General features: G+C 38.2%; 1 protein-coding gene across 1 annotated transcript in view; it reads right to left on the bottom strand.

Annotated features, from left to right (window-relative positions):
• Positions 1-6,660: 6,660 nt before the first annotated feature.
• The window catches only part of ANKRD46 (ankyrin repeat domain 46), a 40,949-nt gene continuing 22,500 nt past the window's right edge, over positions 6,661-25,109 (bottom strand). Inside the window, exons 2-5 of the mRNA XM_077748208.1 lie at positions 17,537-17,643; positions 14,848-15,185; positions 13,833-13,991; positions 6,661-8,673 (exon numbers count right to left, since the gene is read on the bottom strand). Coding sequence (XP_077604334.1) covers positions 8,457-8,673; positions 13,833-13,991; positions 14,848-15,158 — 687 coding nt within the window. The 5' untranslated portion in view covers positions 15,159-15,185; positions 17,537-17,643 and the 3' untranslated portion in view covers positions 6,661-8,456. The remainder of the gene's footprint in view (positions 8,674-13,832; positions 13,992-14,847; positions 15,186-17,536; positions 17,644-25,109) is intronic.

The raw sequence follows: 25,109 nt of genomic DNA, 5'->3' as shown, positions 1-25,109 counted from the left end.
AAGAATTTGGGGATCCCTATGTTTTATTTTCCCCTAAACTTGAGTCACAGGCTCAAAGAACAGCCTGTACTGATGGAACGGTACTAACTAGGACTGTCCAAAGCAAGTTATAGCTTTTTGCCAGCTTTCTGTGCCAGTGACCTAGAAACTATTCCAAAACCTATTTTTGTTTCTTAGGGGCTGAAATTTCAGTGAAATAGCCCAGCCAACTCTGACCCAGAGTCTTCAAATTTAGAAATTAATCCCCAAAGAAAGGGAATATTAATTTTTATTGTGACAGAGAATAACCTTCTCATAGCCCAATTATATGAAGAAATAACTAACTTTGTAAGGCCACACTTCTAAACACTTGCAATTTATAGCTTGAAGTTGCAAGAGAATTAGGCTGGCAATTACTCTTTAACCTCCAAAAAGGTTTTCTGGCTTATGGACACAGACAAAAACGCACAAGTATTCTGTGGAGCTAACACTACCTACCGTACAATTTTAAAAGCACATTAAAGAATACTGTATAAAAAGAGGAACAACAGAAATGTGCTTAAATATATTTACTCATAAAATAATATGTGCATGTTAACTTGTCATGATTCCTACAAGTAAAAAAAAAATTAGCCATTTACTATTTTTTTTTATCTCAAGAGTAGACAAACTATTGTACATCTCAAGTGGGAACTACCCTAAATCAGAGCTTGTTATTAAGCTGACCCTTAGACTAATTTGGACATGAAAATATAACCCAGATTAAAACCAAAACAAAACCTGTAGAGAAAAAAAGTAGCAAGCAGGATCTACTGAACACCCCTGGATGAGTGATCCTAAGAAGATACAATGATAGTTTTATTCTGAGTATGGGTTATTCTGTCTTTACTCATATCTCACTGCCTTTTTAGAACTACTTCAAAGATGTGGGGAAGGACACGAGAACACATACTGAGGCGCGCACTCACCCACAGACATGTCTGCCACGCTAGAGAACTAAGCGGTTATAAGGACACCTTATAACTCCAGTCCTGCCACCATCAACCCCTCACTTAAACTAAAATATACAGCAGACAACGGGACTGAAGAAATAATTGCTCTCATAAGAAAAAGTACTGCGAACGACCACTGAAAAAGTGCTGCTGAAACTCGGGGACCAGCGCTCAGCTTGCTCACAGGGTTTCAACGGTGCGAGGTGCTTTGCAGAGAAAGTGCACTATTCAAAGTGGATTTTTTTTTTTTTTGAGAAGTGAAAGATTTCTCAAAGTGTTTATCAAGAGAAGATGATAGGTTTTGGTGATTCTCCCATAAGCAAATAGACTGGGGTTACAGAAAAATACATTCTTGGTTTATGACATTGTCAGTTTACTGATCACATCAGTATTTTGGTTGTTTATTAAAGTACATGGAACACAATGGCAAGAAAGTTGATATTTATGTGTTTAACACTAAATACTTGTATTTAAAAACTTTTATTTATTTCTGAGAGAGAGAGGCAGCGTGAGCAGGGGAGGGTCAGAGAGAGAGGGAGATACAGGCTCTGAGCTGGCAGTCAGCACAAAGCCCGACGCGGGGCTCAAACCCACGACTGTGAGATCATGACCTGAGCTGAAGTCGGACGCTTAACCGACTGAGCCACCCAGGCGCCCCTAAATACTTGTATTTTTAAATAATATTTACAATAGCCTATGGAGGGCTGGAAGATATGGATAAGGGGAAGTGTGATAAGAGTAACATATTGTATCTGGATTCACCATAACAGTTCTGTCCCTCTCCTACCTGTGGGGCCAGTCATTCAGTCCCTCTTGGTCTTTTTCCCCTCCTTAGATGACTCCTAATGTCCCTTCATCTTTAAAATTCTGTGATTATAGTAACTTGTCAATGTTCGATTTTCAGGCTTCACTCAAATGATTCATCAGAATGCTAGAAAAGAACCAGGACATTTCTACCTCCATAGTTTAGAATAATACCTGCTCACTCAGCAGAACTTAAATCCTTTTTGGAACAGAGGGACATACGAATAAGGTAAGCTGACAATGGCAGCTATGCCAGAAACCATAAGTGTATTTTGAATAGGAGGCAACAAGCTATTGTTTCTAATTGAAAAAGGTCAGTGAATTTTCTGCTGTTTCCAGAAATTGAGTTTTGTTGTAGTCCCATCAATCCACACTAATAAAAATAATGGTCTAATTAACTGTCCATCCCCTATCATGATTCAAAAAGAAATAAAGGGACTTAAATAATACAGAATTACATAAATAAAAGGTGAACATTTAGAATAGGAAAATAAAACTAAAGATGAGCATATAAACTAAACCAGGAATGAGGTTCTCATAAAATACTGTATCGACCTACACTACAATTCCTTCCAGAGGAACTCAAATTTGGCCATAAGCTTTCCAGCATCTAGTGTGAATGAGGAATTCTACCTAATCGATAATATAATTCATCGAGAAAATAAGATGAATAGCAAAAGCTCAGCAGAAATGTGGATTGTTTGCTGTTGGAAGAAGCAAAAGTTCCTCTTCAGGTGTCTCCATAAAGAATTGTGCCAACAGCATCTTCAGTAACTTTCCTGAAATAAATGCAGTGGTTGGGTACACAGGACTAGTCCTCAGGACAGTTCTGGAAGCATCACAGCATGTTTACGAGAGACTCCAGTCCTCCACTACCCGAGTGCAAATCCCAGCTCCGCTGTGTGACTCTGGTCATGCTACTCCAACTACCTCAGGTGCCTCAGTTTCTCTGTGAGGTAGGGATAAAAACAGCAATTTGCAAAGATTTTGCAAGTTAACAAGCATTGCATAATATTACCACCTATTCATGAAGAGCTCAGTGAAAGTAACTGGGGTGGGCACTACCATAATACAGTTCAATATCTAGCTTTACACTGATCTGACCCCCATGGATTTTGGAACAGTGCTGCCCAAAAGAACTTTCTGGTGATCAATATGGTTTCTGGTGATCAATGGTTTCTTGTGGCTACTGAGCACCAGAAATGTGACTAGTTTTATTCTAAAATGTACAATGGAGTTGGGTTTTAGGCTCAGATAACTTTGCTAATGAAGAACTGAATTTCAAATTTAATTTAAAGAACCCACTGGTAACAAGTGGCCATTACACTGGACAACACAGATATAGAAATATCAGAAAGTTTGAACAGTACTGATCTATAAACATTTTTCAAGCAATAGTCTATAAATATCATTAAGTTTTTGGTGAATATTAGGCTAAAGGGCTCCAGATTGCATTCCTTGACATCTAACTGGAGTGTGGCCACCTCTACTGCTAGGTTAACATAGTCCCTATGCCTTGGGCTGTGGAACTGTCCATTTCATTAAAAGTCCAAGGTGACTGAATAGAAAAGCAGACTATATGTGCTGTGAGGAAAGCCAAGGAGGCATCCACGGCAGGGCTAAAATCATCCCTAGAACACTGAGTTGAAGCTACTTTAGAGCACAAAGAAATGGCTGGATCCCAAAGTTCTACTTCATCTAGCACAGTTGGAATTGTTTGGACCTGAACAATTTTCAAGGGTAGTTTCACCAGATGCTCGCTTCTTGCCCCGCCCACTGCCCCCCACCAGTGTTCTCTTAGCTCTGAGAAATGCTACTTCTTGGTGTACCCTCTTAGATAAACCATGTGGAAAAAGCACACCAAAATGACTAAATAAGAGAAGCTCTAGTATGAATGTGAGTCCCAGATAAAAGTAACAATTGCTAAAATCAATAAAATGATTTCACATAAGTCATATAAGGCAAAATAAGGGGAAAAGAATTGATAAGAAAATGTGTATTTCAATATATAAATGCTCAGGCACAGCCACACAAGAAGAAGCAATAAAGTCATCAGTACCTATTCACAGGAGTATGTCGGTGACTCAATTACCATCAACAGCAAATGCTATCAGTAACAAGATTTTTTTAAAAAGGTACTAGAATTCTTGGTCAGGTTTTAACAAAATAAAAGTAGAATCTTCCCTCAATGATCTCATGGTTGTATTCTTAGAGAACTCAGTGTATATTTAAAAAAACAGAGTTGGGTTTAAGGCTCAGAGAACTAAGTTGTTTTTTTTCCCACTCTCTTTTTTTAAATAGTTTATTGTCAAGTTGGTTTCCATATAACACCCAGTGTTCATCCCCACAAGTGACCCCCTCCATGCCCAACACCCCCCTTCTCCTCTCCCCCACTCCCATCAGCTCTGTTTGTTCTCAGCATTCAAGAGTCTCTCATGGTTTGCCTCCCTCCCTCCCCCCAACTATTTTTCCCCTTCTTCTCCCCCATGGTCCTCCATTAAGTTCCTCCTAATCCTCCTATATGTGCAAACATATGGTATCTGTCCTTCTCTGCCTGACTTAGCGAAATAAGTCAGGTAAGTTTTTCTTTTTTGAATGTTCAAAAGAACATTCAACAATTGTGTAACATATGGAAACATTCTTTGTTGCGCTAAACCGTCCCATGTGCTATGGGACATAAAACATCTATGGCCCCTGCCCACTAATTGCCAGCTGTACCTCCAATCATTTCTAAAACCTCTGCCCCAAGCCAATCATCTGGACTCTACCACTCCCACCCTCACCAATCACTGGTTCATCAATCCAGGCTTAATCGTCCAATGCATGGCCTTGGTTGGTTTCAGAATAGGGAACATGACATAATGTCAGCCAATGAAATGCAGGGAAAGGTTGCTGGGGGCCTGGCTGGAAAAGTTTCCTAGGAGAAAACCACAGGAAAGACAGTCTCTTTCTTCTTCTCTACATGGTTACAGATCGATGCGAGGCCTGAAAATTCCAAACTCTTCTCGAAACCAGCTAGAGGATGAAGTCAGCAAGTGGGAGGGCAGAGCCAGAAGCATAGAACTTGAGTAAATCTGGATTGTTACCCTTGGGCTCTACTCTACCTCTAGACTTCCAGGTCCATAATTTTCTATGGTTTAAACTACTTTCTTCACCCTGCCAGCATGGAGCCTGACTTGGGCCTCAAACCATGAACCAGGAGATCATGGCCTGAGCCACAATCAAGAATTGGACACTTAACTGACTGAGCTACCTGGGTGCCCCTAAACCACTTTCAGTTTGCATTTTGGTCTCCTGCAGCTGAAAGCACTATGATACATACATGAATAATTCCAAAGGGCAGAGGCCTAATTGAAAAAAACTAAAGACCCAAAGTAACTATAATAACAGGTGAATATTGTTTCTGGACTTCTATATCAAGTATATACCAATTATGCTTTTTTAAAAAAAATTTTTTTTAATGATTTATTTATTTCTGAGAGAGAGAGAGAGAGAGAGAGAGAGACCCTCCTCTGAGCAGGGGAGGGTCAGAGAGAGAGGGAGACATAGAATCTGAAACAGGCTCCAGGCTCTGAACTAGCTGTCAGCACAGAGCCCGACGCGGGGCTTGAACCCATGAACCATGAGATCATGACCTGAGCTGAAGTCGGATGCTCAACCGACTGAGCCACCCAGGCACCTCTATGCTTTCTTTTTTTTTACCTGTTGTAAATGACCCCACATGAAAAGGAAGCTACACTGATCAAGACGGTGCAGTTCTTCCATCAACTGGCAGGTATACTGTAGAAGAATGACCAACACAGTTCACACATGCAGCCTGTTAAAGAGAACATGTGAAATATAAACAGCTATGTGATCTGAAAAGAGAAAACATAGCTACAGGTGAAAGAGTAATGCTGTGTTGGTGTATAAAGAGTTCTACCCAGCGCAGGATGCACTGTGAACAGACAGGGTAGTAAAAAGGACTAAGCCCCTGCTCTCATGAAGCTTGTAATTACAGACAAATGAAAAAAAGAAAACAAGCATGTTTACGGAGTATGGTAACTAATGAGAAATCACAGCAGAGAAGGTTAATGAGGAAAGGTTTTCTGAACATGCCAGAGTCTGAAATTCAATTTTAAAGGCTGGTAATACTGAGAGGATGTGGGAAATGGCGTGTTACAGGATGAGGAGAAGTTAAGTATTTAGGAACGTGGGTGGAACATTCAGTAACGTACTGTTGTGATGGCAGCAGGTAAGGTTCTAGATGACTCCATGGTCAGGTTATAAGGCAGAAGGGAAAAAAACTTACAATCAGAGATAGAGCTTCAAATTGAAATGTCTGTTCCCCTACGTCCATCTGTGTGACTCTGGACAGTAACGACCCCCCCTGTGTCACTCTGCTCACTTTACTACACGGAAAAATGTAGCTTGGATCGGGGGCTCAGAGGTAACATGAGACAAGGCATGTTAAGTAACATTATGTGACGGAAAGGTGCTTGATCATAATAGTTATCACTTAAAATTTTTTTTTAATGTCCATTCATTTATTTTGAGAGGGAGAGAGTGTGAGCAGGGGAGAGAAAGAGAGAGAGGGAAAGAGAGGGAATCCCAAGCAGGTTCTGTGCTGCCAGTGTAGAGCCTGATGGAGGGCTCAAACTACGATCACAAAGAGTAGAATGTTCAACCGACTGAGCCACCCAGGCACCCTAGTTATTATCATTTTTAAACCAACAAGCAATTCACCCAAATTAGTTTCAGAGCATTAACAAGGCAAACATATGTGAAACTCAATAGACCTATTACCTCAGGTTTGAAAAAAAACTTTTTTTTTAAACAGGCAATTGCAACCTATTAGAAAGAGCCCTAAGTTAAAAGATGACAATGACACACTAAGAAAACGGGGTGTGACTAAGAGACTAGAAATGCATTTATTGGTAGTATTACTGAATGCTGAATGCAGAGATTAAAATACAAAGAAATCAGCACTTAGAATCTTTAAAAAATGCAGTACCTTTACATATATGTTAACCAATTCTGCAGATCTATTTAGATTTACAAACATAAAGCAAATTCCAAAACTTTTGTTCTGAATAGACTTTGATTTTGAGTTCTAGTGTTCTCCATTCTAAAGTCAGCTTTTTTTTTTTTGCTGTTTTTACCAAGTATGATTTATTGTTTCTACCCTAAAAACAAGACTCTGTGAGCTGATCCTGAAGCAGTCCGTTAAATCAGGAATTTTTTAAACAGCTCTTTAAGAGAGGATAAAGCCACATGAAAGAAAAATGCCTCAATCCTACATATATAAATACAAGGGAAAATATCAAGAAGCAACAAGAATCACAGAAATACCAATCCTAAACTATAATTTCTACTTCTAGCAACAATTCAATTAGCAGTAGCTTAGATGCCTTTGTTCTAAAAAATAAAACCACTAGTTCTTTCACTACAATTTTCTGACTATACTCAATGAGTAATTAGCAACTCTTCATACACTTGTTAAAAACTCAAGAATATGATTTATACAGAACAGGATCATTAACAAAAGGGGCCTTCAGACATACTGCTGAAAGCTGCAATGCAGTTTGAGGACCAGATTTCAATTTACATATTTCCACTCGTACAGGGTTTACGGCACCTGGTACAATAGTGCGGCCACCGTCAACTTGGAAACGCTCCCTCCGTTCCGCATCAGAGAACTACTGACGTGGATCGGACTGTTAGGACAGTTCTCAAAGGGCCTCTAGACAGGACTGTGTGCAGAATGAAATGATTATGAACTATACCACCGCTGTGATGACATAGCTAGCTTGCAGAGCTACGTTTTTAACAATAATAACACTATAGAGTTACAGTGACGGTGACACGTGTCAGAGTTCTCTTTCCCTGCTAATTGTTCAGTAGGAAAAGCGTTTTCGGACTATAATTCTGATGAACAGGAGACCTTTGAAGTAAGTAGTAGGGGAAACTGGAAAGTGAACAAAATGAACACAAATTCTCTTTTTCACAGATATTAACAACAAGAAAAGCAGTTTACAAAAAAGAAACCAAAGTTACCCTATAAACAAATAAATATAAGATCAAATTGATCATTTTTGAAGAAAATATAGCTCATTTTCAAAAGTTCTGTTTGGTTTGTAACTAGACTCAAAAATATTAAAATAAACCAAACAGATTCCTGCAATACTGATTTGTTATGTGAAAAAAGCACTTCAAGTTTTAAGCTTAACCTTTCATTCTCTCCCCTATCCCCAGAAAATGAAAAGAAAAAGAAAAAAAGGGGCTCTTGCAAAAATAAACAAAACCAAAACCAACCAGCTACCAAAAAGCAATCATATAAGAAAACCCTTTTTGTTTTGAACACCTCACGTTAGTTGGTCCCATATTAGGGTAAGGTTTCCGTCGCAAGGACTCCCTAGTCTCTTCCTTTATCTTTCATTCTTCAGTCACCTCCACGTTTTTACCAAACAAGGCTATGTGAAGGCTTTCCTAACAAGTCGGGCTGAGTCAGAGGTAGCTTTAGGATGAAGTATACTTGACTACGGTATGTGGTTAGTTCAAATGAACACGTTCAAAAAGGATTACAATATCTAAAAATGCACAACGAAAAAATGTACAACCCCCCACTGCCTTACACTAAGAGAAAACTTACGAGACACTCAGAACAAACACGGGGCACTGGCCTCATCCCCATGTGCTCCTTTAATGCACCAATTCCGGCTGGTTCTCCACGAAGGGGAGCACCCCGCTCACGTAGTAGGCAATGCCAAGAGACAGCAGAGCAATGACAAAGATCAAGAGCAACACCCTCCAAAAGCCCAGATCCTCGACAAACTCCTGCCATGTGGTTCGGAAGCTGGACAGGACTCCTTCCCCTTGCTGCAGGTTGGGGTTGAGGAGGGAATGGCTTTCCATGGCACTGTGAAAGGAGCAAAGAGAAAGGGAAAGGGGCATGAACAACACATTCCACCCATTTCAGAGACATACAACAGTAACCGTGCTACTTAGAAAAGACAGGACATGACACTGTTAAGGAGAAAACTGACATATGCCTACTCTCACACTTTCACGTCCTTGTGTACATATCTGCACGTATCTGGACAGTCTACCCTCGACTGTAAATTAAGCTGCAATGACGATGTTTCTTGGTTTAGTATCCAGCAGAGTCGGAGTTAAAAATCCTTTTCTAATGAAAAGGTCCTAAGCAGAAGTCTATTCTTTTTATGTTTATTTTATTTTTTGAGAGAGAAAGGGGGGAGAGGGGCAGAGACAGAGGGAGACAGAGAATCTCAAGAAGGCTCCACACTGTCAGCGGGAAGCCCAATGTGGGGCTTGAACTCATGAAACTGTGAGACCACAACCTGAGTCAAAATCAAGAGATGCTTAACTGACTGAGCCACCTGGGCGCCCCCAAGCAGAAGTCTTGAAATAGGTAAAATGAGTTGTTTCAAACTCATAGTAGATAAGTAACCAAATTTTGGTTACTTTAAATTTAGAAGAATTCAAAACAAAGATTCATAACTTGAGAATTTATGTTAATGAAAATAAGCAAAGATGGGTAAATCTAAAAAAGCATTTTATATATACTGTGTTTATCTTAGGGTTAAAAGCAAATTTTCATTAATTTAGTTCAATTAACTGACCAATGAAGAACTTTCTTCTTTTAACTGTAATACTCTAAAAACGGACACTTAGCTCAGTCTGTTGTACATTTGAACAGGCCTAGTCATTAGGAATTCTTCTTAATAGCTTCCTCCTACTGGTTGTAGTTCTATCTGGTACAGTAATACAAAATAAGTTTATTTCACTTCTGCATAAAGGCTGAATCTAATTGAAAATACAGTAGTACAAGTGTCATAAAAACATTGGTTCTTTGGGTGCCTGGGTGGCTCAGTGTCTGACTCTTGCTTTCAGCTCAGGTCATGATCTCACAGTTCGGGACATGGGGCTCTGCACGGACTGTGTGGAGCCTGCTTGGGATTCTCTCCCTCTCCCTCTCCCTGCCCCTCCCTGGGCATGGGCACGTGCTCTCTCTCAAAATAAATAAACCTGAAAAAACCTAAACAAAGAAGCATGGATTCTTGATTCTGGTTTTCAGAGCTCTATCAATGAGAAATATGACCCCTACTGTAAGTAGAAAACAGGATATCTGACTTTGGTATTTGGAAGGCCACACTGTGATGAATTCATAGCTCTAAGGGATTAGCGACCACAACTATGTCACAACACACAGGCCCAATAACAGGGTATCATTTAGATTAAAGCCACAATGAGCATAATCATATGTACCAGCTATGTATTGCTCATAAAAGGTTATTTACTATGCATCCTCAACCCCTTCCCTTCATATTCTTCCAACTATCTGGGTATAGAATAATGGAAACAGTCTGGCTCTGGCTCATCATGCAAAAACTGGCATTCTTATCTAACTTACAATTTTACTTTAAACTTCTTGACACTTAATCAGAGGTCCTTCAGCATTTACTAGTTTTAGAGGTCTCTAGAATCACAGGTAGCTGACTTCCTAACTGGCCAGTCTGCCTGACATCCAAGCTTTTCTTCTTTATATATTAAAATATGTTTATTTTCTAAATAAGACATTTTCAGTGGGAGTCTACAAGAATACAAAAATTTAAGAAAACCAAATTCAAAAAATAAGATTGGAACTTTGAGAAGGTTTAAATGCATAATACCATAAACAGATAAAGAAGTTCGGGAGAGGTTAATTTTGGCTTATGCAAAATTTATTGACTATTCCAAGTTGACATAATCTCATACTCAAAGATATTAGATATAAAATGAGAATTCAGTTGGGGATTCTCTAGGAGCTCATGAAACTCTGCCAATCAGAATTTTCTATAGTGACCTTGCCCACTGAAATGTTTTCTACTGCATGTGTGCACGTAATTTTTTTTTGTACATGTGACATGTCTTTGTCATCCCATACTCACAAATTAAAAAATAACTACATTAAACTTACAATATATGGGGGAGTGGGAAAAGATTTTTCATCATCTTGATTTATAGGCCCTTCAGTTATGCTATGTCTCAGAGAATCCTCAGGGTAATGGAAAATGCTAAGTACATTCAAAACTTGCTTTACGTTCTACTAATCATCACACAGCTTTGCCACAATGTCATGTGCTAGCCAATCCCATTAAGCTTGATTCCCTTTTTCTACTGGTATAATTCACGTATCACAAAATTCAGTGGTTTTTAGTAGACTCACAAAGTTGTACAACCATCTCCACTGATTTCAGAACATTTTTATCACCTCTCTAATAAACTCTGTACCCCTTAGCAGTCACCTCCCATTGCCCCTTCCACCAGATCCTGGCAGCCGCCAATCTACTTTCTATTTGCTGATTCTGGACATTTCATCATAAATGGAACTATATACTATAGGTCTTTTTAAACCAGCTTCTTTCATGCAACATGGCTTTAAAGCTCATTCATGTTGTAGCAATATCAGTATTTCATTCCTTTTTATGGTGGAATATTCCACTAGATTCACAGATGACATTTTGTTTATCCACTTATCAGCTGATGGACTTTTAGGTGGTTTCCACCTTTGGACTATTATAACTAACATTTATAAACATTCACGTACAGGTTTTTGTGTGACTGTATGTTTTCCATTTTCTTGGGTATAAACCTAAAGTGGAATTGTTGGGCCATGTGGTAACTCAGTGTGACTTTCTCAGAACTGCCAGGCTGTTTTCCAAAGCAGCTACTCTACATTCCCACCGGCAATGTATGAGGGTTCCAGTTTCCCCACATCCTTGCCAATACTTGCTATCATTCCATCTTTTTGATCATAGCCATCCTACTGGGTATGAAGTGGTAACTCACTGTGGCTTTGCTCTGCATTTCTTTAATGACCAACGATGTTGCTTTTTAAGTTTTTTAATTTACGCTTAAATCACCACATGTCTACCATGATACTGGGGGGGGGCAGGAATAAGACAGGGGAAGCAGGTAGTACAAATATTAATAATTCAATCTTTGGGAGCGCCTGGGTGGCTCAGTTGGTAGAGTGTCCGTCTGACTTTGGCTCAGATCATACTCTCACGGTTTGTGGGTTCGAGCCCCGTGTCGAGCTCTGTGGTGACAGCTCAGAGCCTAGAGCCTGTTTTGGATTCTGTGTCTCCCTCTTTCTCTGCCCCTCCCCTGCTTGTGCTCTTTCTTTCAAAAATAAATAAACATTTTTTAAAAATAATAAAAACAATTCAATCTTTGGGAGCACTGTGGTTCATTCAGTTAGGCAGCCTACTCTTAATTTTGGCTCAGGTCATGAACTCACAGTTCATAGGATTGAGTCCCAAGACAAGCTCCACACTGACAATACAGAGTCTGCTTGGAACTTTCTCTCTCTCCCTCTCTCTGCCCCTTCCCTGCTTGCACATGCATGCTCACTCTCTCTCTAAAAACTTAACATTAAAAAATAACTCAATTTTTAAAGAACTGGCTTTACATAATGCTATAAATAATACAAACCCTTATGCTAAAGAAAATGGCAGGTAAGTGAAAAAAAGCAGGAGTAAATATTTCATACTGAGCCACTCAAATGATTAATTACATGTACGACTTAGTTAATAAGTAATCACAACTGAGGCAAAACAAAATCCTTATACTTCTGATAAGGAGATGCCAAGAAACTGGCTATTAACAAAATATAGCAAGGAAGGTCCCCCAAATATAACAAACAGAAACATATTCTTGGGCATTTTTCATGGCAAAGAAGCTTAAAGTATTTATGAAAATAAATTTCAAGTTATCTTCAAAGAGCATATTAGCAAATAATAGATAACTCAATGTTATTGTGTTGCTTATGGCATTCTGTCAATCAGGGGTACAAAGCTGTGAGAAAAGGGCTTGCCAAGGTACCTCAATGTATCTTGGACTTCTTGCTTATTTTATTTATTTGTCAGCTTCCAGTGATAACTCATGAGCAGCATGCACTGTTCTAGAAGCAAAGCTCTAATTTCTCTGAACAGTAGTAAGTTCTTGAAAGTATCTAAATAGTCCTAAGCTTGAGGGTGGAATTAATGGCTCCCAAAGAGTACACCAGCCAGCACAGGAAGAGGAAGGAAAGCAACCACAGGTACAAAGGAATCAAATTAAGGGTCAACTATAAAAAATAGAGACAATTCAATTAGAACTCAGAGAAGCGATGACCCCAACAGTCCATGTAGACTATATTATCCTATTTCCAAGTCCTGATCAGTCAAGCTACTGGGTCAATAGCTGATGCGAGCCCTAGAAATATATTCTTTTGAAAATTTGGGGAGGAGATGACAGTAGGCTCATCATCCTTCCTACCCGGTAATATCTGGATGGCTGAAACTCCATGGCAGTCAACCAAACCCCATGCTAGTACAACTCAGTCTGGGCTACTGACTTTACCTGTTGACAGTATGGCCAGGAGAAAAGATCTGTCACCTTTTCGGAGCTCCCTGAACTGTACTGTACACTGCTTCTACATGAGAAATGATGAGACACTGAAGACGCGTCAATCACTACATCTTAGCCTCAGTTACTTACACAAGCCCAAATTTCATTTGTTCCAACTCATGGGAGAATTACCTTCATTTTTCCATTACAGAACTGTGTGTTAAATCTTAATGTCCCTCCTCCTGTTTTTGCTTTACCTCAGCACGCCACTTTCTTGCCTCTGAAAGGGCCTTTTTGGTCTTTTCTAATATTGTCCAAATTTTGAGCCTTATCTTTCTCCCCCTTTTCTGAGTTCCATTTTGTTTGTGACCTGCGCTTAAAATTCTCAAACTCTTTGCTTTCCTCCCTCATACGCAGCTCTTAACTACCTCTTCTCTCTTATACCACTAATACCACGGGCTTCCTTGCATGGGTCTAACAGAACATTACATGCATGTGGGCACGTAGTACTTTCTGTTAATAGCTTCTCAATTGTAATCTGGAGCCATACGGACCTATATAAAGTTCAAAGAAAGTATCAAAGCTCTGTACTTGAAAGCAAATAAATAGAAAGCTCACAAAGTTGTCATAAAAGATCTAAAGGCTTAAAGTGACTTGCCCCTTAAAAAATTATATTGTAGGTACCTTTCACTCTCAGCTGTCTGCATGGTCTCCAGTTTTGAGTGAGCTCCTCTGTTAAATCCTTTTACCTCTTGTTCTTCCAAAGATTCCAGCAACCGGATGACATCTTTATTCACTCCTCTGCGCTTTGCCAGAACTAAGGGTGTAGCACCTTGATGATTGCTAGAAAAGTTCATACATATGAAGAGGTCATCATAACAGCTGGACTGTGTTGTTAGTACCCATTTGGGTCTGTCTCAGTGATGAGGCACAGGCTGAATTAACTCAAAATTAAAGCGCAGCGCAGAACCAATGGTTGAACTAGAACTTGAATTTTGAGTTAATCTATGTTTTTTCTTATAAGGAAAAAGAAAAAAGAATATATAGGTAAAAGTGAATAAATGAGAATAAATAAATGAAAAAGAGAGCTTCTTCTTAGAAATTAATTGGAAAGTTCCAGATTCTAGATTCACTCTTATCTGACTTACATTTTATGGCAAAAAAACAACAACAAAAAACACAACAAAACATTAAAATAAAGTCTAAGAATTAAAAACAAATAAAAGTCTAAGGCAACCAAATAAGGTTCAAAGTCAGCTGTGTGACCTCTGTCTTTGTTTAGACTCTTCTTGTCTCAATTACTTCATCTGTAAAATGAGGATAACACCCACCTCAAGAGCTATTCATTCTAGGGATTAAATGAACTAACGTTATGTAAACATAGTGTCTGGTCCATAACAGATTTTCAACAAATGTCAGTCCTTTTCTTCTTTTTCCCTTGTCTGACAATACACCATTAATTGGTAGCAGCACCTCACCACTATTTTCATAGAAAAGCCTGCACTGCTTCTGCATAAATCCAGAAGTCAGCCTCTTGTTTCCTCACTCCCCTAACAAGATTACCTTGCCCTCAATGCCTTTTTGAACTTGTCACTACAGCTGATCAATGAGAAAGCAGAATCAACAGACTGAGATTGGACCACCGGTTGACAGCCTAATGGAAAGAAATGACTAGGCTTCAAAACCACAGAGAACTTACCAAATATCAATTTTAAGCCCATTGGAAACTAAGAATTGAATAGTGTCCACATGGCCACAGAGATGAAGAGCTGTGTTTCCTTGGTAATCTGTGGCCAGAAGATCAGCACCAAATTTATGCAACAGCTGGCAGATGTCTACATTCCCTCTGGCTGCCGCGAGGTGAAGGCCTGTTCTGCCCCTGCTATCACGAATATTTGGGTCAAAGCCACTTTCCAAAAGCCGCTTGGAATAGTTAAAGTCTCCATCAATACAGGCTTGTAGCAAGGGCACATTAGTTTGAGACGAATCATTTACAAAAACGTAGGACATTATTCTGATGTGGTGGACGGAATATGCCTGTAATGAAATGAGGTGCATGAGATTCAGGAAAGCCAAACTAAATCAAGACAATGAAGTCATTTAGAAAAGTACTATTTCTTATTCTTCTTGGCCTCCTGCCTCTAATAAATTATCTCACCAAACAGAAACAAGAACAAAGTTGTCAATTATATTTTATTTTCCATTAAAATGTCTTTCTTCGTATCCACCCAATCAAAACTGGAATTAAATTATTACAAAGTTCCAGTTTGCTTTTCATTATATAAAAAAATTAAGAGAGATTTTTAAAGTTAAGATATAATTGCTTATGTTTAGGTTCATTGCATTGTCAGAAGACATATACAACATTATCCTTAAACTTTAAACATACGCTACTGCTGACAGAGATTTCTTATTTAAAACAAAATATCCTCTTTCACATATCTGCCTCTTAATCATAATTGAGATATTCCATATGGTACACAAAACTGTCTGCTCAAAAGTTAAATCAGCACCAAAAAAACAATGAAATAACTTAATTCATGTTCAAGAAGGAACTGCTAACTGTTGTGTCTATAGCACAAACCTCCATTTTCATAGAAAGAGAAAAGCTAGGAAGAGCAATAAACTGAATTTAAAAATTGGAATATCATGGAATCAATCCAGACCGTTTTTCTTACAGTATTGATCCTATTCGGCTCTGTTCTGTGGTTATCTAAATATCTGATTTTGCCAAACTCCCATTGCCCTAAAGATTGAGAGAGGAAGAAAAACAGGTCTGTGTGTGAATAGAGGCAGGGCAAAGGCAGCAATGCCAACTGTGTCCACTCAGCTTTACCAGCTTCACCAGTGTGTCCACACCTCTTTCACTGATACTTCTCTGCCCCAGCAGTATCTTGGGTGTGTGTGTGTGTGTGTGTGTGTGTGTGTGTGTGTCTACCTGACCCCCTCTTGGTTGCTTTAAGAAAAAGTTAAAGCCTAATAAAAGAAATTTTACTAAGAAACTGAGGAAAAAACAAACCCAAAGAAGAAAACACAAAGGCACAAACACAGTCTTTAAAACCAATGTCTTTATAGAGATGACTCCCTCACTCCACGGTTACAAAAGCTGAGTCACAGACAGGGTTGCCTTGTAATTTATCAGACAAAGTCTTTCTGGAACAAGGATGGAAATGGATTTTAGACCAATCTTGGCTTCTGTCTACAGAAGAGGATTCAGGAAAGCACGGCTACAGAGTTTGGTGAGATTCTTGGCCCCTCCTACTATTAGCCTGGTGTCCCAGCAGAGCCTCTGTCCCTCTAGACGTGGGCTATTTTCCACTAGAACTCTGCTGCCTCCATGGGTTCCCTGTGCAAAGGGGAAACATGAATACACACCAAGGACCTGCTCCAAGGCAGGCATCGCACCCAGCATTCACAGTGAATTTTGTTTAATCTTCCTCATGACTCTATAGTAAGGGTTATTATACTGAATTTCAATAAGGATTCACTGAAGGGTTTCAATCCAAGGAAATGGCATGGTCTCATGATATCAGTCTTTCAGAAAGATTACTCTGTTGGCAACAGGGAGAGGCTAGATTGGAGGCTAGATTCAAGGTTGGAGACAGGGAGCTGAATCAGCTGGTCACTGTTGAAATCTAGGGAATAAATGATGACAGCCAATCTAAGGCAGTGGCAGAGAGAAGGGAGCCCATAGAAGAAGGACAGAGAAAGCAGCATTAGCTCAACTTAATGACCTACTACATATATAAGGTAAGAAGCAGTTGTTAAGGATAACTCTAAATAAGCAGAAAATCTGCTTATGATTAAGAATTACAGAGATCAAGATAAAATAAACTTCAGATTCTGACACTATAACACTTTTTAAAGAAAGTAACCTGTTGAGAAGAAATTACTCATTAAAATAGTCAAGAATTCTCTTTGAATGGTAAACTCCTTATTTTTCCCTATAGCATTCACTGGATTATATCATAAAAAAGGAAAAGCTATCTGAAGATTTTTAAAAAGTAAAATACCACATATCAAGTGCTTTTCAAGAGATAATGTGTTTTGGTTAAATTCTGTAAGAATAGATAATGAAAAACAAGCTACTTGGTATTTCTGGTTCAAACACAGTACAAATTCTTGTGGTTTAAAGACTTGGGATTCTTTTGAATGTTGGCTCAGTTTTTTTTAAAAAAAGGCTTTTTTGTTTATTTTTTAAGTGAGAATAAGTGTGGTGCGTTTTGTGAGTTTCTTTGTGTCCTTGAGAAACTAACTTTGCCCCCAGATTTAATAAGGCCAATGAGAGATAACATTTTTCATCTTGATCACATAACTGAATCTGCCATAAAGCAAGGCATCAAAGCTTTCACATATTATGAGGAAGTCGACAACAGAAAAATACTCACGTAAGCCTTAAGATTAGATCTTTTTTTTTTTCCCAGTGGTCACCAAGCAGTTTCTCTGAATTCTTAAGAAGGTTCAACAGAATATCCAGAAATGGGCCGGCAAGGATCTACAGTAAATAGAAAATTTAGTTATAACAAGCGTGTGATATGAAGAAAAGTCTAGCTGTTCTATCAAATACAGAGAAACTAGTGGGGCCTATGAAAATCTAGGGATAAGGCATCGATTTGTGAGGCTGGTAAAAAAAATAACAGTTAATAAAGTAATGGAAAGGGAGAACTGAAGGGCTTATTAAGAAGTGGCTCTGTTACCCACAAACAAGAAAGCATGGTCAGAAAGATAAGAAAGGTAAGAAAAAGAATCAAATTATGTGCCATCAGTAGAAGACAAACTGGGCTCTGAAAATTCAGTCTAAATCACTGGAATTCAGAATGCATTTTTTCACATTATAAATGGTGGCTAGATCTCAGAGCAGCCCACAAAAGCATTTTCAGAAATAAAATGCTATTGGGGCGCCTGGGTGGCTTAGTCGGTTAAGCGTCCGACTTTCGCTTAGGTCATGATCCCGCGGTTCGTGGGTTCGGGCCCCGCGTCGGGCTCTGTGCTGACTGCCAGCTCAGAGCCTGGAGCCTGTTTCGGTCTGTGACTCCCTCTCTCTCTGACCCTCCCCTGCTCACGCTGTCTCTCTCTCTCTCTCCTAAAAATAAATAAAACATTTAAAAAAAAAAAAAAGAAATAAAATGCTATTTGCATGGGGAGCGGGGTGCAGGGAGTAAAAACAACCAATATTTATATTTAAACCAAACAGGATACATTTAAGGAAAAATATTTCTAATCCATCCTGAATGTTGGTACTTAAATCTCCCATGAGATTGTCCCCCTGCTCCTTTCACTGTTCAATGTGAAAGAAAAATTGGCTCAAATCTATCTGCAATCTTTGCCGTACACCAGATTCTGCTCCTTCTGAAACGTGCTGCTGCCCCTCCTTCATGTTCTTGCTGGGAGCCGCTCAGGTTTCCCCTCTGCACTCGGGGACATCTCGAGTACCTTGTCTGCCCCACTGTACTCTGTTCTTGAGGCACAGTGGAAGTAACGTCATGTACAGGCAGGATGTCCACAAAATATCAGTATTAATTCATTAAACATGTACTATATGCCCAAATATGGAAGATACTCTGCTAAGTGGTAGGATATAAAGACAAAATCTCAAATGTGTAGCTCAGGCTAAAATTCAGGTTAAGCTTTTACAGGTCATTCATGCTCACTGTTATCAAATCCCTTTAAATAAACTTACATGGGAATAATTAATGGTATTTTTGAAGCTCCATTTAAATACAAAAGTCAGGTTGCATCATAAGGGTTATCAGTGCTAGGCTGGAAGACGAGGACCAACAAATTAATATGCACCAATTTAGACAAACTTCATATTACTGAGCCACTTAATCAATTTGCTTTAACAAAGTTCCAAGTTTACCCACAGCGTTTATCTTTACTTTCTTATTGTGACCACCGGGGGTTGAATGTTTAAGACTAAAGCCTATCTCTAATATGTGATTTTTAAAGTTAAAATGGTGCAGGTGTTATTCTGAAGATAGTAGGGTTCACGTTATGAAAAGGAGAAACGTTGCTTCTCATCTGGAGATAAAATTACAGATTATATAGATACCCCTCAAATGATCCATTGAATTCACAAGAAAGTTACTAAAGTGATGGTTACTAGAAGGGTAGTGGGGGGTGGGGTGCGTGAAATAGGTGATGGGGATTAAGGAATGCACTTGTGAGGAGCACCAAGGATTGCATGCAAGTGTTGAATCACTATACTGTACACCTGAAACTAATACTACACTGTATATTAACTACCTGGAATTTAAATAAAAACTTCAAAATAAATCCACAAGAAAGTTCTTTTAAATTCACAGGAAAGATCATGCTTCTGCCATTTTCTTTTGATGACAAGCCCCATAAGAAAGTACATTTGATCAAATTACAGATTTATTTATGTGATTTCAAAGTTAATATCATACAAATGCATCAGACCTAATTACACTTGAAACTTGCCAAGAAAATGTGTAGGACCCCAATTAGACCTTAATCAGTAGGACTCTATTAATTGCTTCTCCAGAAGTTATAAAAGTGAATAAAATTGAGAACAGCTATTAACTATCATTCAAGGGGTGAAGAGGACTAAAGATTTTTTTTAATTAAACTTTTTGAGATAATTGTAGATGAAGCTGTAGGAAATAATACCAAGAGATCCTGTATACTTTTACCCAGTTTCCCCTGATGTTGATATCTCACAAAACTACAGTATAATATCACAACTGGGTTGGGATATTGACATTGACAGTCAAGATATGGAACATTTCCATCACCACAAAGCTCTCTCATATTGCCCTTTTACAGCCACACCTATTTCCCTCCCACCCCCACCCTCTTCATCCCCTGGAAACCACTATCCTGTCTTCCACTTCTATAATTCTGTCATTTCAAGAATGTTATATAAATGGAACCATACAGTATGTAACCTTTTGGGGTTGGTTTTTTTTCACTCAACCTAATTCTCTGAAGATTCATAGCACTAGTATGATTCTTTTCCATATCTGAGTAGTATGGAAAAGTAGTGTGGCCCACCCATATCAGGGTATGGGTGGGCCACAGCTTGTTAGCCATTCACCTTTCAAAGGCCATCTGGTTGTCTCCAGTTTGGAGTTACGTTAAAGCTTCTAAAACATTTAGGTACATGTTTTTATGTGAACCTAAGTCTTCATTTCTCTAGGATAAATGGCCAGCACTGCAATTGCTGGTATGGAAGCTTAAAGATTTTGGTCAAAAGACAGTTGAGTCTGAAGGTACCTGTTGTTCCTCTGCAAAAACAAAACAAAACAAAAAACCCCAAAATCAAATCCAAAACCAACAAAAAGAATGTAAGGTCTTTGGGATCATCTGTCTGGATGGCTCTGGCAACCAGGCCAGTTAAGAGGTTATTTATGGAAGAGTTTGTTGGACCAAGCATTCACAAGGGTCCTAGTATTTACCAAAGGCAGTGTGTACTAAGAATCATTCCACAAGCAGAGTTAGCAACACTAATGTGTGAGTATGAACAGGGAACTAGTATCTTTCAAGAGTCACAGAGGGCTGAGTCTATTACCCTGTGAATGAATGTAAAAGCCGTGCATAGTGAAGGTTTCTTTTCGAGGAAGGAAAAGCAGGAGGGAGAAAGACAAGATACAGTTCTGACTTTCCTGGGGGACTACTGTTAGGAGTGTACAGTACTCTAGAGGCAGTTTTCTCCTGTCAGAGGCTGTTAAAAGAACTTGGCTTCTTCACCCACAATGTTATCTGAACCTAGACTGCCTAGGTTTGGACTCTGGTTTAGTTACTTACTAGTTGTATGACTTAAGCACTCAAAAGATAATAGTTACTCTCCTCCCTAGGACAGGCACAGCTCTGGGGAGACAGTTCTCTACTGTACTTAAGAGAGCCTGCATGGAGCCTTGAACACTGAGCCCCTGGTAACAGAGCATTGCCCAGCAACAGGGTGACCTCTAGTGGGGAGTTAAGACCTCCAAAAAGGAAAAGAGAACTGATTCCTGGCAGAGGAAAATTCACAGGAATAGTCAATAGTGGGAACAGTCAAGCCCCCCCAAATCCTCTAGTTGTTCACCATAGCCTGGTTCCTAAGGGACAATGTCCATGAGAGGCACTGGCTGGTTCAGAGGCTAATTCCCTGGGATTATGAAAAGCAGGTCTCTGGGGGTAAATCTTGAAGGGCTGGCACAACCTAACATTTAAAACCCTAACTCCATGCTCTGCGGCACCGCCTAAGAGACTCCCCGAGGCTAGAGCCACTCATCTTTGGGATGAAGCAGTCACCTAGATGTCAGTAATAAGAGCTCCTGGCACCACACAGCGCTAGGCTCAATCCAAATAACAAAACAATAAGGTTTTAGTGGAAGCATGTGAGTCACTGACTTGATGAAAAGTTCTAGTTAATAAGCTTTGTCTTTTATATTTTTCTTCTGTTAATATTGGATCACATCTCCAGAACTTTTAGATAATATTCTTGATGGTTAAGAACTAATGGAGAAAATCTGTTGTATTTTAATATATACTTATTAAATCTAACTTTAACTTGGTCTTCTCTATCCAATAGTACCAACCATACATAATGTATTGATTTATTTTTCATTTTGAAAGGCCACTGGGAAAAGGCAAGACTAAGTGCTACATTCCTGTTCAAATGGACTGACATTATGCTTACACAGCAACTTTGATCAGAGATCAAAGCAGCAGACACTTCAGCAAAATGTGTGGGGAAAATGGCATACCTGGAGAGACGCATTTTCAGATCTGACTGCCTACATTTTCTAATGTCATACAGAAGTACTAAAACTGAGCAATATACAGTAAATGGAAACCCAAATCTGGATTCTCTATACCCCATGTGGTTATTCTTAACCTTTGAAAAGGATACAGTTGTTTTAAAATATAAAAATAACCTCAAAGAACCATAAAATAAGAACTTCCAATGGAGTCCTTAAATCCAAACTGCTAGCACATTAGAATGACTGTTCTTAAAACCCAAGTGCTGCACAGATCCACAGATAGTGGGCAAGGAAAAAGGGCCATATCTAAAAATCTAGCTCTGCCCAAGTAAAAATTTTAACAAAAATTTAATTCCTTTCCAAAACATTAATAATGTATTTCTTGTCTGCTTATCTTCAGTAGCTCTATTTCTCTAATAGCACGGTCTTAATAATTACCAAGGCTCAGAGAGGTTAATGAGTCTAAGGCTACACTGCTGGAAGTGGCAGAGTGGGCTTCAAATTTAGTCTGCAGTATCTTTGAGAGGCCATGCCACCTCTACACAATTAAGAAAATCAGTAGAAAATGGTTCATACAAAGCTCAGTTGTTTGTTCACAACTGTTTGCAAAAACTCCTGCCAGAACTCATCTCTAGAATGCAAGAAATGGATCTGATCTGTCTATGTATCCTTGCAGATTACAGAGTGCCTGGTACATTTTTTTTGAAATCTGGATTTGGGAGAATCCAATAATTCCTTGTGGATTATACATTCAATTAAGTACATCTTAACAAGATTTTAAGGTAACATTTTTTCTTATGACTAATTCTACATTTTATTGTAAATTTTAAAAAAATATACATATGGGCAAAGAGAAGAAAATAAAAATTACCCATAATCCTACCAACTAAAAATAACTATTATTACTATTTTGGTGCTATGACCCTCCAGCCTTTTTGCTCTATATGAATATATATTTAATTCATACTCTAAATACAAATGTTAAACTTTTTTACTTACTGTATTGTGGACATCCTTCCATGTACCAGTCTTCCAAAAACAATTTTTAATGGTTATATTCTATAATTTTGCATAATTTTCTTATTAAATTCCTTAGCACATTCCGTATTTTTCCATCACACATATTTAAACTGATATTTTAAGCCAATCAAAGCAGCCTAAGAGAGTTTTAAAATAATTTTTTGGTCAAAATTTAACTACTATAACTTAAAAGATGTGACACAGATGGATCCGGTCAGAGCATCTGGCTTTGGAACTAGTCTTATTCCTTATGGACAAATAGTTTTACTTTGACAGCAATCTTGATGCAACACTTGCTTTACTCACTATAAAACTTCAAAGATTCTGCTGTTCCGTTCATCTTAAACTACAGTTCACTTTAGTTAGAATCCCTTTTATAGAATCCTTATATATCCATTTTTTGGAAGGCTGTCTTAGAAGGGCCTGGGAAATAAATTCTCATAGATCATAGGACTAAGATCTCAATTCCTAACCTTTGAGGTATCTGTCCAAAATAAAGGCAAAATATGTGGGTATTTTGAGCTTTAAAAAAAGGGAAAGGGTAGCCCTCTTTCTGAAGGCATGGAAGTAAATTTTTAAAAAAGCACTGGGAATATTGCCCTTTCAGAACACTGCAGCACCATGAAGCACACGTGAAGGAGAACCTTCTGAATTTTACTTCTGAGTCTCAAAAATAATTGATGGAAGTTCAAAGAGTAATTTCCAGATAGATCTGGATCTGCTATATATATATATGCATATATATATAGTATATACTTTATATATACTTTATTATATACTTTATATATAATTTTGTGGTATTTCCAAGTCTAATTTAATTTGTTCAAAATTCTTGGGCTGCCTGGGGAGCTCAGTCAGTTAAGCTTCCAACTCTTGATTTCGGCTCAGGTCAAGATCTCACAGTCATTGAGACTGAGCGAGATTTTTCTCTCTCCTTCTCCCTCTGTCCCTCCCCCACTTATGCACACTGTCTCTCTCTAAAATAAAATTCTTAATTCTGTGACTTTTTCAATTACTTCATAGTTAAAGCTTTACTAATGCAATAAAGGTGAGGTTGATTTGAAATGTATGAATTACAGAATGCTACCAGAGGCCAGTTCATTATTTTTAAGTTCATATAATAGTTGAAAGTAGGCTAATCAGGTATTACTTAGTAGAGGTTCTTAGGAAAGAAAGCTTAATGATAAACAAAACAAGGATTTATTTGTATGTCTATTACTATGCAGCAACTGCTTAGCAACATGGGATAAAAAATATTTACATTTATTATTATATTCCAGGCACTAATTAAGTGTTTTTCCTGGAATACCTGATTTAATCCTCATAGAAACCCTATAAAGTAAGTATTATCGTTATCCTCATTTTATGGGCAAAAAACCTATGACATTAAGTTTGGTTTCATTAGATTCTTTTTTCATATAATGAAATAGTTTAGGAAACTTTTTCATCAAAGATTACATGAAGGGAAACATTAGTCTAGCCCATACAGTCTGAATTAACTACTTTCAATCATTTCATTCAAAGTAAAGTTTTCAAACTGCAAAAAAACAATAAATATCTGGAAATGTTTCTTTACAGGAAGTATTGGTCATATGCTTACAAGAAACATTCAGTCATATATTCTGAATTAACTCTTTGCAATCATCTCAAAATAATCTTTTGTAAGTGTTAGAAAACAACCACAAAATATTTGGAAATATTTTCTACTTTATAGGAAGTGACTAAATTCCTGGACTCATTATTCTCAAGTATCTCTTACTCATTGGGAGAGTGAGAAAACACTTGTCTAAACTTCTCTTTTTTCATCAGAAAATCAAAAAACACCAAATAAGGATTCCGATATATATTTCCTCCAATGTTTATATTACTTACACTTTTGCATTAAAATTTAGTTACAATTCAACTTTTGAAAAGATATTCGCTTAAAATAAATAAAATTGTTCACAAAGGGTGTACTGGTATCCTGGATATTGTATTCTATTCTAATACTTTTCAGTATTTTCCAAAATCTTTACCGTGTAATTTTACCATGTTTAAAATTCTTAGCAAGGGAACTTCCCCCACAGGAAGTCTTCAGTTTATATTTTGTAATTATATAATGAGGATATTAAATAAGCACTGGGAGGTCAATCTGAAGTCTTTCATGCACATGTATTATTTTTGTAATAAATTGATTTTAAAAATACGCTTTTTCTGCAACAGCAGCACTTTATATATATTACGTGACCTA

This window comes from Crocuta crocuta, unplaced genomic scaffold (assembly GCF_008692635.1).
Source record: "Crocuta crocuta isolate KB4526 unplaced genomic scaffold, BGI_CrCroc_1.0 scaffold39, whole genome shotgun sequence".
Lineage (NCBI taxonomy): Eukaryota > Metazoa > Chordata > Mammalia > Carnivora > Hyaenidae > Crocuta > Crocuta crocuta.
Note: the sequence above shows the minus strand (reverse complement) of the source record. Positions and strands in the feature narration are given on the sequence as shown.